Raw genomic sequence first — 12538 nt, 5'->3', positions numbered from 1 at the left:
AGAGAGAGAGAGAGACAGAGAGAGAGAGAGAGAGAGAGAGAGAGAGAGAGAGAGAAAGAGACAGATGCGGTGTAAAGACGGGCGTAAACCTCGCAAAGTACAGGCGACCCGTTTCTCCTTCGTAATGAGATTCCGCGGATCTTTGCCGTTCGGTCGGACGAATAAAACCGAGTGATTTCGATCGATCCGGTCTACGATCTTTCATATTCTTTCATCGGCAATCGTTAAAGCGCCAAGTACGGGAGATTCAAAGGAGACGCACGCACGTAACACGGACGCATCGGCAAACTCGCGCGCATCGCGCGGTTGTTATTGCACGCATAAAAACTTTACGACGTCGAGCCGCTGGAATGGCCTTAATTAAATGGCCGCTCTTTGAATGCCGAAATATTAATTCGTCCCGCCGTCTGACATGACGGCGGACGCGTAAAACGGAAGCCATTGCGAACGCGCGACTCGGCGCGCATGAAAACGTCCAATCTCGTAAAAATGGCTTTACGGGCCCGTTGGGCGGTCGGCGTAGGCATCCGCGGACGAGGGAACATTTGAGCGAATGCAAGCCTACATTACCAAAGACCTGCTTGAGAAGAGAAGACGCGACTCCGTCCGCGCGAATGATCGAATCGCGTGCATGAAATGTCTCTTAGGATTTGCGTCTGGAAGCAGCGGAACCTGTCTGATTAGACACTGTGTCTACATAGACCGCGGTAGAGGCAGTCGATATGACGTGGAACTTTGAACTCCCGATGTGCAAACACGCGTATAAACGTGCGATATTTGTTGACATTAAACATTGTGCTGCGCTGCGACGGCGTGTCTGAGCCGTCGCGGGCATCCTCGTGAACGGCACATTTCTACAAACTTAAACACGAGATCTAATCTGGGTTGAGCTTTATCAACATACATCGCGTTGTTACACGCGTGTAGTGCGGTAACAACGAGCTCATACGAGCGTGAAAATACAATTCATCTTAAATCGATATCACCGGACACCATTTCCTTTTTCATATGTTTTCGTCCTCGTCGCTTTGTTGTTTGGGCAATTTTTAAAATAGACATTAGGTATCACTGAAACTTTGAAAAATTACATAAGCGGCAGACGTAGGATTGCAGGATTTGAGGATTGAGAGGTCTAAACAGACCTCCTAAGAAAATTGGAATTTATTTCGTAAAAGTATATTTTGGAAAGAATATATTAATTTATAATGAATAATCTTCATTATCTGGGTATCTTAATCCTTTCACTGTTAGTGGGAAGTACACTTCCCACCTTCTCTTGATTCAATTTTGCGTTGTAAATCATATAATTTTGAAAAACTAATCGGGGATTTGAGTTTCCCAGATAACTGAATAGTTGTTCAATATACTCCAATAGGTTTTTATACCTAATTATTCATTTGTGATTATTTATAACAGATCAAAGTTGAAGAAAATGCTTTTTTAGGGAAAAATCGATTCCTCGGAGAGTATTGAATATAGAGGTCTGAGATTTTCACTAAATATTTTTCTGATGTACAAAAACATATATTTTTTCAATATTTTTTTGCAGGTTAAATTTATTTTTTATAAACAAATATTTCTACAAAAAAATTTGATTTTTTTGCACTTTTTAGCTCTATTTTCCTAGTTTTTTTCATTCAGTATTTCCATCTCTTATCCATACTATCAATATTATTTTACTCAAAAGATTCGTAATCAGCGATTCGAGAAACCCATATATCATCAATAATAATCGGAATTTTTATCAATTTCGTACATTATGTTCGCCATATTGAATCCGCCATTTTGAATTTTGCAAATCTGACTTCAGATTCGTAATCAACGACCCGAAAAACCCATACACTATCAATAATAATAAGAATTTTCATTAATTTTGTACATCATGGTCGTCATATTGAGTCTGCCATTTTGAATTTTGCAAATCTGACTTCAGATTCATAATCAGCGACCCAAAAAACGTAGGACTACCAAATATTTTAATAATTTTCTCAAGGGAAGTTAATTCAGCAGTGAAAGGATTAATAATTTGAATTCCTTTAAGAAGAAAATTAGATCAAAATATATTTTATTGTACTGATATAAAAGCAAAGTGTAATTTACGTAATTTATTATCGGTGTACCAACGGTATCAGTACGAAAAATCTGTTTATGTTGATTTGAGAAGCTTATTACAGATGAAAGTACCTCTTGCGGTTTTCCAAACACGCGCACAGGAGTCCCGTAAAAGTGCTGCCATGCCCGATACGTGTGTGCAAATATAATCTCATATATTAATAATGCAATATAACATCCTGCGATCGGAATTTACAAGGCGAATGTTGGCATTTACGAACGTCGAATATGACGCCATAAATAGCGAAAATATTTAGAATAACACGGTCGTACGTCATCTCTCGCGTAACATCTTGCGCGGACAACATGGTTAAGGATTTCTATTGCTGAAATACTACAAATTTTTCTTTCATAAAAGCGCCAGCCGATACGATGATGCGTCATTTTACACGAGTCCTCGCGACTGCCAACATCGATATTCGCAACGAGGAAAATTTACGCGCCAACTCGCGCGAAATAAGATATTTTAATGGGATAAAACTAACTACGAGTGCATTATGCCGCGTTCTTTGCAAATCCGAGACATTCACGAGCAAAGCACATCGCGAGCTAGTGAATTCGCGAGATTGGAGATCGTGGGATAAAGCGAAACGTATTTCGATGCTCCGAACCCGAGCCGTATCGACGTCAATCACTATAAATCCGCGCAGTCGTTTTATGCACTCGTGTGATAGGCAATGTCGATCACGGAACGAACGCGTGGGTACAAGATAACGTACTTTCGGGAACGTTCCGTAAATTACGACTAATGTAACCGGTAACTCGCGCGGTGGGGATAACGAGACTTTCTGAGGACCATGTCCCCACTCGGGGTAATTGCGATCCAGCAAACTCTGATATCGCTCGATTAATCGTTTTTACAGTTGCGGTTGCGATTTTTATTCTCGATAAATTTGTGCTGAGGGAAATGTTTTCTGGAAATTCAGTTTTATTTCGAAAATTATTATTAATCGCACGGCACTCTGGACATCAACAACCGCATGCGTACCAAATAACAAATGAAAAAAAGGTAAAACTCCTTTAGGGGACGCACCTCCGATGACCTTGTCTGTTAGATATATTATCAAGGAGACCCTCCTGAGTCACAATCAAAAAGTTTTAGCCGTCGCTCATTGTTTATTAAAAAGTTATTAACAAAAAAAGTTGTACAAATGTAACGTAATTAATCGAAAGTGTATATATAGAAATGTAGAAAACAGTACATATAAGCGGGAGAGGGGCTTCGCCCCTCCCCCGCACCCCCTCCCTGAATCAATCCTAACCTAACCTAACTTATTGCATCTTTATATGAAAAGATTTTCTTAAAACCCACAACACCAAATTGTATGCAGATATAATAAGTTAAATTGGGCTAGGTGATAGATCTTAAGAGAACTTGTTCAACAATGTCCAAAAATATATAAAGATGCAATAAGTTAGGTTAGGTTAAGATTTATTCGGGGAGGGAGTGCGGGGGAGGGGCGAAGCCCCTCTCCCGCTTGTACATACTATTTCTTACATTTCTATATATACACTGTTTGGATTAACTATATGGAAAAATTTATGAAACTTCATTTTTTTATAACTTTGTTATAAACAATGAGCGCGGGTTAAAACTTTTAGAATATTACTCATTAAAGAACAGCATTACAGAACCTTGATAACATATGTGAAAATTATTGACATCGGGAGGTGGTCCCTATTTCTGCATAATTACCAAAAAAAAATTTTTGCGACTAAAAAGAACAGATGAAGTTGTAGGTCAGTAGTACGATGAATATATTAATGTACAGGACATGTATAGCATGTGCTCATTCCTTAAGTATGTACACAGTGTCGGAATTTTACATTTTATTTATGAAATTTCTTTTGTTAATTATTTTTTAATAAACAATGAGTGACGGCTAGAACCTTTTGATTGTGACTCAGGAGGGTCTTCTTGATAATATATCTAACAGACAAGGTCATTGGAGGTGGGTCCCCTAAACAGGAGTTTTACCAAAATAAATATCCGAATTAGATCGATTAAGCTTTTGCGATCAAAATAGCGGATATTCTCGTTTTAGCAAACTATCGGCGTAACTCGCGCAGAAATTATCTTATAATGCCTGTGCGATCAAACGTGCCGTTTGGTCACGCGTCAGCTAAAGCCAGTCGCTAAACCGAACTCTGCGTCGCTTGTCGTGTATAATTTCCTGCTAGTGGAGCCGACGAAAGTTGTCACTGTGCGCGCGGCAGCGGACTGTCACAATACACAGCGGCATGTACGCGCGCTCATGAAAACGTGCAATGATTCCGGGCGTATGAGCACAACAATAAACCACTCAGACCCGCGGAAGCAGAAGGAAGCATCCACTTGGCGTATCCCTCTTCCTCCCCCTCTCGGCCGCATTACTCGTCCGCGCGCATACGAGACGATGTGGTGGCTTTACGGCTTAACTTCTTTCAGGTGAGAGCGAAAGAATGTACCGGAGAGAGAGAGAGAGAGAGAGAGGGAAGAGAGAGAGAGAGAGAGAGAGAGAGAACGAGGCAGGAGGAGAGAAAAAGAGAGACGCGAGAGCGACTTAAAAATAACGCCGAAAAATCCCGCCACCGAGATGCGTAATAATGGCATGCTCCAGCGCGGCGGAAAGAGGACTTAATATTCGCGCGATCCCCATAATTGTTGCTCGCTCATGCTGGCAAAGTCTCTCGGCACGATTTGCGGTTACGGCCTGTCACGTTGCCTCGTCCCGCCGCCGATTTGCCGGCGCGTTTTTCGCGCGACGTGTTGGTCAGCCGATGGGAAGGGGAAGAGAGAGAGAGAGAGAGAGAGAGAAAGAGGAAAAAAATTTCTCTCGCTAATAAAAGTATGATCGATAGACGCGCCTAGAATGCATCACGCTGCGCCGCGCAATCGTATTACGCGACGATACAGCCCTCGGTCACGTGTCGTTTTAGAGTGCAATTGTGTCGCGGTTATTATCCCGCTTCCATTTTCCGTCAATAAAACTATTGTATCGTGCTAATGCGTCCGTGTGTGCAACGATTGTTATGGGATCTTTGCGAGACCATGGCCGTGGACCCGAATGGTTTTCCCCGCTTTCCTTCTCGACCGATTCGTAGAAATTCGCGTACTCCGAGGCGGTAGTTTCGCGTGTAGTTTGCATTCGTTGCAATATTTCAGTGTTTACCTGCTGCAAGCGGCGATGTATTTACGATAATACGAAATGTCTGAGGCAATTCGCATTGCTCCGCTCATGCGCGGATAGAACTCATCAAGCTGAAAGCCCTTTAGCCACGACAAGTATTGAGGCATTAATCAAAGATATATTAATTAGCGATCGTATTAATTAATGAGGTATTAATTAGCGAATAATTGCGTACGATGCCGTGGGATGAGCGCTTCAGATGGCTGATGCAGGATGTCTGAATCTATTAAATCAGTCTATTAAATGATAACGGTTCCGTAAGAGTCAAACGCTTTCGTTGTTTAATAGATTATCGGATTTTACATGATTAAACTTAACTTATAATTTATTTTGCTCTATTTAGAATCTCTTGGCAACCGCTGGCAGTGGTTTGTAATGCCGGACATTATTATGCACATTGATGCACGCCTCCGTTCTTCAGCATTACGCAGATTCAAATTTTGGATAAGACTTTAGCTCGCATTTACTCACATCACTCACTCGCTAAAATTTTCCACGATTAGTATTTCAAATGTTACCATCATTTGCAAAGTGATACAAGAGTTTTACATTCAGTTTAACGAATTCCACACGCGCACGATCGAACGTGCACGTCGCATCATATACACTCCATATATCCGGGAGTATACTATTAGTAAATAAGATATTAGTAAATAAATATTTTTTTACATATATAGAGTGTCCCGAAAACATTTGATCAAATGTGAACACTATCCTAAAGATGGAAACATACAGAACAAGTGTAATAAACGTGGTTCCAGAAGGCAACCAATAAGTTATATCAATTTTAAATCACTTAAAATGATTTTCCCCTCGTTCGCCAGATATCATTCCCACTGATTTTTATCATTATATTTTTTTTTCGAGGTCATCTTGAAACTTCAGTCTGGGACCTACCCAAAATTGAAGAACTTCGGGAACGCATTGTAAATTCAGTCGCTATCGAAACTCTCCTATTATTTTCAACCAAGTTGTCGCGTCCCTAGGAATCCCTGAGGAGACGTGTCGAGGCATGTATTGCTGCTGGAGGTAGTTACTTTCAACAGTTCTTGCAACTCTATGTGAGTTTGATACTAATTTATGTGCAATTACGTCAGATTATGTGTCCCCAAGTTTAAATTAGTGTAACTCGTTAATAGTTGGTCTTCGAACTCACGCTTGCTAAACCTTTTTTGTTTGTCCTCATTTCTAGAATATTAACGTTAACATTTGGCCGAATGTTGCTTCTGGGACACTTAGTAAAATCGGCTAGAGGCGACAATTTAGGTCGGGGTGAACTCGACGCAGGACCGCAAATGGTATAATTAAAGTATAATTTCACACACGCGCATGCAATGGATTTCTAAAGTAATGCACATTGCATTCTTGTGTTGCGAACATTTATTATACGCCGGCACAAGGCAGATTTTCCGTCGCGTTAAGCATTTCGGCGACGGGCGGACGTGTTTTCGTTGTTGGAGTATCCACTTCAGCTCGAGCGGTGTGCGCGAAAGATAAACGCCGGGGAATTATAGCACGACTGCCGGCTACGGCGGAGGAAATATACGCGGGAACAAAAGAAGAGGGTGGCGACGAGCTCTTTGAGCTGCAGTGTGGGCGAGCACAACGGCGGACAACATGTGTGATGCCGATATAAATTACTCTACAGTTTAATGGCACATTCCAGGCTGGATCCGCGAGTAGCAATAATGTCAGCGAGTGTTATCTCGTGCCGGTGTCGCACAAGACCGGTCCGTGGAAATTAGTTATCACTGTGTAAGCATTGAATACATAACGTGACTTGCATACATTATGTCGCGTAATGCACGCGGGACTTTCCGCGCTCGCGCTCCGGGTTTCCTCCGGTCAACTGCTTTCAACACTATGATATTACTAACATGCGCACTAGCACACACCCATGATGGATGATCGCGCCATCTGTCTTGATGCGGTTATTAAATAATTTAAATACCGTCTCCGACGAATACCAACGAGATGTATGGAGGAATATTTCGGAATACTCAAAGATATTTCTTTGGGAAGGGTCTCTCTCACGGGCGACAAATCATCCCCCCGAAGACGGAATTTAATTTGTCGTGTAAAAACCATGTTTCAACCATGCTTCCGAGAGAGAGAGAGAGAGAGAGAGAGAGAGAGAGAGAGAGGCTGCACTTTATTACGAAGGAATTGTTGAGAGAAAGAATATCTCGCTTCCCTCTTCGTCATCGTTCTCTGAGATACGTGGAGAATGCGCTCGGCGGCACTTAAATTAAATACCCGCGATATAAAGTAACATGTCAACGAGTCGTGTCGCGGCAACACGCTCGATACGCGCACTGCGACCACTTAAGTAAACGAGAGGCAAACAGGCGAAATCCGCGGCAGCGCCGCCATTCTAAAGACAAAGGGTGGCACGCGAGACGCGGGAGCGAAGAGACAGGGACGAAGACGGATCGCGTCGATCCTCGTCGCTTTGTACATTCTACGCGCCGCGATGTTTCGCAAGTTCCTCTCCCATCTCCGCCCTCGAACCCTTCCGCGTAATGTGTAACGCCCTCTGGAAATTTCGCGAAGGTATTTAACGCGTCGCCTCCGTAGCCAGCAAGCGACGCAAACGGTGATAAGAAGGTGTGTTCGTCGTGCCCTCGCCCCCCTTCCTTCCCTGCTCCTCGGGTCGCAGGAGGAGCATCGGCGAATGCATGTGAATTTCGAGGCGGTATTGTCGAAGGAAGCCGGAGAAAAGCTCCAGCTGAAACGAAATGATAATTAGCGCGCTACGCTACTCTCCCTCTCCCTGCCCCACCCACCTCGCGCTTCTCGCTCTGTCGTTCGATGCGAAGAAAGCATCCTGTAACGAATGCAATCGCGTCGCGAATTACGGAGCGCCTGTCATTACTCGGCGGGACTGCGTCGGCGTAACATCAAAATCGTCGTGCACGCGTGTTTACGAACGTCGTCTCGATTTGTCGTAATTTGGTGTCTATGTATGGCGTCAGAGTAAAATTCAACGTTCGCTGCGAAAGAGACTGTAAATGCCGAAAGTAAAAGAATGCGGAGAAAAAAATTCGCGTTTCTAATAAACGTTTATCCAGTCGAGAGAAGAGAGAAGCATACCCGAGAGGAAAATGATTATACATAATTACACGAAGAGAGAGGAAGAAAGAGAGAGAGAGAGAGAGAGAGAGAGAGAGAGAGAGAGAGAAAGAGAGAGAGAGAGAGAGAGAGAGAAAGATGTTGGCTCGAATGGAAGAATTTTCTAGTGAAATACGAACGAGGAATTCCGATTAGAAAGACCAGAATTTGTTAACCGGAAATCTTGATCATTTAAAGAGACTGAATTCTTATAACTTCAACTAGAATTTTTATATCGCGCATATTTTACTAGAAAATTTGTTCATTCCAAACTTTTTTTCCGTGCATATGTGAAGTTTGTGTTTCTATATGACTATGTAATCGTATGTAACTATATGTATAAACTAAAATAAATGCAACTAAAATAAATGTTATTTTTATAGTAACTTATAGGATTCTTTTAATTTAATTTGGTGCATATGCGGGATGATTAAGCTAAATACTCTGCATATATAGCCATATAGAAACAAAACTCATAAACAATTACATAAAATTATATCTATACATATAAATGTTTATGAAATTATATTACTTTTGATACAATTTTATAATATATATATATATATATATCTTTGTAAATATTTATATATAATCATTATATATAATTATATATAATCATAATTATATATAATCATAATTTATATATAATGACATGTTTCATATAAATAATTTTTCCTTGGGTATTACTTTAAGATACAGATAAGGTACGATTTAAATTAAAAACTAAAGAGATTCGAAATTTTTTTTCCAATATTTGCCTTTCAACTTTCGGTCATTATGATTATAGAGTTGTAACAAGCGACGAACGAGAATATCGAAAGTACGTTCAATTTCTTTCTTTGCAGAAAAAATCGCGGTTGATCGATTCGCACATCGTCATAATCCTTGTGGTTTTCTCCCTAATTATGTTTGGCATGAGCTTTGCCTTCGTGTTCAACTGCGTGCGGAAGCTCGTCCGTGATCACCGTATTATCCAGGTGAGTGAATTTTATTTTCCCGACGACTCGTTTCGTCTTTGCTGTCGGCTTTAGTAAACGAAAAAAGTCAAGAAACTCTGATCTCTGCGGTGATACGTCAGCGGTTTCATGTTATATTTTGGCGGATATTCCACGTGAGGAGTTTGCTATTTTGCTATTTTATACCATCCGTAAATACTCACCGCTATATTGCATAGAATGTTTTCGTTACGGGCAGAACTTGGCCGAGAGTTTTATTAAAACTAATCGTGCACTCTTCGGCGCTCGCGGCGAGCAACGAGAGCTTTTTCTTTTTACAGTTGTACGATATTTTAGCGGGCCGTGAAATTTATAGGCCCTCGCTGACGTGACATTGCTTCGATGATCCTCGACGTCTTTATCGGTCGCCGTTAAAGTTCGAGAAACGACGAAGATGTATTTATCCCGACGTGTTCGCGCGAGTAAGCACGAAAACGCCATCGGTTTTTCCGACGATGCGTTTTCACGCTTAGGGCTGGTCGCTCTCCGTCGTTTCTTCCGAAACTTCCCCCGATAACGGAAACGGCACGGGCGTGCCTTATCTCATAATAAAGCCTAAAGACTAAATACCGTTGCTCGTCAAATGATGCGGTGACAAAGTGCGCTAATGTTTCAGTCGTGTTTAACGGTAATCGCATTTTCTCAATTAATATTTACGCTGGTATAAACTCCGAGCCACGCATCCGTGAACATACGTGTAAATTTTCTCCGGTTATTACAACGTAACGTACAACACATCCATTCGTTACGTGTCACGTTTGTGCCGTTTGTGCCGTATGAAATATTGTATGCCGTGTCGTTATTAAGTTTTCGCCCGTGCGTGCACACACGGGCGAGCTAATTGTTATTGATACATTATTATGCGTAATTTCTAGTCACAAATTGGCTATATTTAATTATGGGCTCGGCTTTATTTTGCGGGTTAATTTAGCTTCAACAACAATCACGCGCGGATGAAACGGTGCGTTGCAAAGTGATTCGCGGTGCGTTTAACGCAGAAATTATTTATCGTGCCGTTAAAATAAACGTGTTACCGAATATGCGCGATACAACGGTGACGCGTAACGATTCCGCAAAATCGTGTCACGTTTGATCATCGATGCCGACGCTAGTTCATCTATATTTCTCCGAGAAAAGAGGAAAAAAAATATTCGACTGCGATTCACAACAGCGAGGAATAATTCTCCGTACAGTATGGCGAGCAATTTCGTGCTTTGCGAGTTGCGAGAGAGGGATACGCAGGGAATGGAACAAAAATAGCCGTACGAGTGCGGGACGGCTTGTTTAAGACCAACAGAGTTACAGTTTATTCGTGCCTGCTTTTTATCGGCTCTACTGCGCAAACAATCTCGTATTTATGCAACACGATTGCGCGGTGTAAGCTGCACGCAAGTTCCTCTCCCTTTAAACTTGCAAGCGAATCGAATCCCCGTAAATAACTCGCCGCCGGTGAGTGCGATCAAACGGCAGCGCATCATGCACGCTGCTGTACAGCTGGCTGGATTCACACAGCTCTATTATTACTATGCGTCCCAGCCCCTTCTGCCCTTCTTCTTGCAGGAGCACATCAGACAATCCCGGGAGAACCGTCTGGACGAGCTAGGACGGAAACCGACGCCATGTCCGATCTCGACTTCCCGCACGGACTTGCACGACCGCGGCAGCGAGTCGCCGAGCTTGGAAGTGCTGCCCAGCAAAGAGCTCATGCCGCCGACCACAATGATACCTCAGGAATACACCAAGGACCTGGTCCTCGAGATGACGTACAATGCGAACGACATCACCGACATTCACCAGAGCAACAACGTGAGCAACGCTACGCAGGAGCGCCTGCAGGAGTCCAGCGAGGAGCCGGAGATGCGCGACAACTGCTGCCAAACCAGGGAGAGCCTCTTCGAGCCGCGGATGCCGGACGCGGTAGCGCCATTGGGCTTCACGACCTTCGGCGTGCGTGCGCCCAGCTCTCAGAACGGGACCAATCATCACCATTACCACCATCACCATCATCATCACCAGCAGCAGCAGCAGCAGCAGCAGCAGCAGCAGCAACAAAGCCTGCAACGGTCTCACCAGAGCGCTCAGCTGTCGCAGACGAGCTCCCAGCAGAGCTCGCAGCAGCAGACCTCTCAGTGCTCCGGCTGCAGTCCGGCATCCCGTGGACGGGACGGCAGCATGGGCATCTGCCCGAAGCACAACCCGATACCAGCGCCGCCAGGCTGGTCAACACACGAGTCCAGCTATCCACTGCCCATACCGCAGCCCGGCCAGTACCCGGAACAACTGGATTACCCGTCGTACCAAAGGTTCCAAAGCCCCAAGCCCAGCAGGGAGCCTAGTGTCTATCAACAGTCGCCGAAGCTCACGCGACAGACCACCGTGGGCTCCGGCGAGAGGTACGGCAGTTCCATGTACGGCTCCGGCCATGGTTCCAGCAACACCACCACGTCCAGCTCGCAGCACTCCGCCGGCACGCCGAAACGTCAGCCGCAGGCCGCGGCGGACCCGCGATATCGAGCGGAGGCGGTGATCGAGGTGGACCAAAGGCGGCCGTTCAGCATAGAGAGCACGAAGAGCGCCCCGGACGTGATCGCGACGCACTGACGTCGGAGTCCTGGGGATTGGGAGCCCTACAAGAGACGCCATCCCCGTCAAAACGCGGACGATCGTCATCAGCTGACGACGGCGGCTCGCGGCAACAATGGGAACAAAGTGACCGTCGCCACCCAGAGCTCCCTCGATGACGACGCCTCGACGAGCTCCACCGTGGAAGCGAACTCCTCCTCCTGATCCACGTGTCGCGACGCGACCGATCGCGGAAGATCGTGCGAGGGACAGTCCGTGGCCGATGAGCCCGGCGATCGCGAATCCTCAAGAAACACCGAGAAACCGCGAAACACTGGGTTTCTCGAGACCGCAGAGCGCACGGCGACTCAGGTTCACTTGGAGAGAAACGTTCGAGTGTCCACTTCCGAGTCAGTCAGGCAGCTGGCAGGATCGACAACAGCTGACGCAGCTTGCTCGAATCCGACCAATGTCGACGCGGAGACCCGCTTGGACGGCGCTCCTGCTGCTGCTCAAACGACAGGTCGAGCCGGCTGGACGACGGCTGTTGACGAGTCCTTGGTCTCGAGACCGTGGCGAGTCGAGGCG

At 44.6% G+C, this 12538-nt stretch overlaps 1 protein-coding gene across 3 annotated transcripts in view; it reads left to right on the top strand.

Moving 5' to 3' along the window:
- The window catches only part of Neto (Neuropilin and tolloid-like), a 143959-nt gene extending 131772 nt beyond the window's left edge, over window positions 1-12187 (top strand). For 2 of the 3 annotated variants that reach the window (XM_019841098.2, XM_025304684.1), the window contains exons 9-10: window positions 9239-9370; window positions 10949-11989. In XM_019841098.2, coding sequence (XP_019696657.2) covers window positions 9239-9370; window positions 10949-11989 — 1173 coding nt within the window. Of the gene's footprint in view, window positions 1-9238; window positions 9371-10948 lie in introns of all 3 variants that reach the window. The other variant, XM_025304686.1, reaches the window with a different exon arrangement.
- Window positions 12188-12538: the final 351 nt, after the last annotated feature.

The sequence above is a fragment of the Harpegnathos saltator genome, unplaced genomic scaffold (assembly GCF_003227715.2).
Source record: "Harpegnathos saltator strain DR-91 unplaced genomic scaffold, Hsal_v8.6 scaffold639, whole genome shotgun sequence".
NCBI classification, from domain to species: Eukaryota; Metazoa; Arthropoda; class Insecta; order Hymenoptera; family Formicidae; genus Harpegnathos; species Harpegnathos saltator.
The sequence above is the reverse complement of the archived record's forward strand: the minus strand, read 5'-3'. Positions and strand labels throughout refer to the sequence as shown.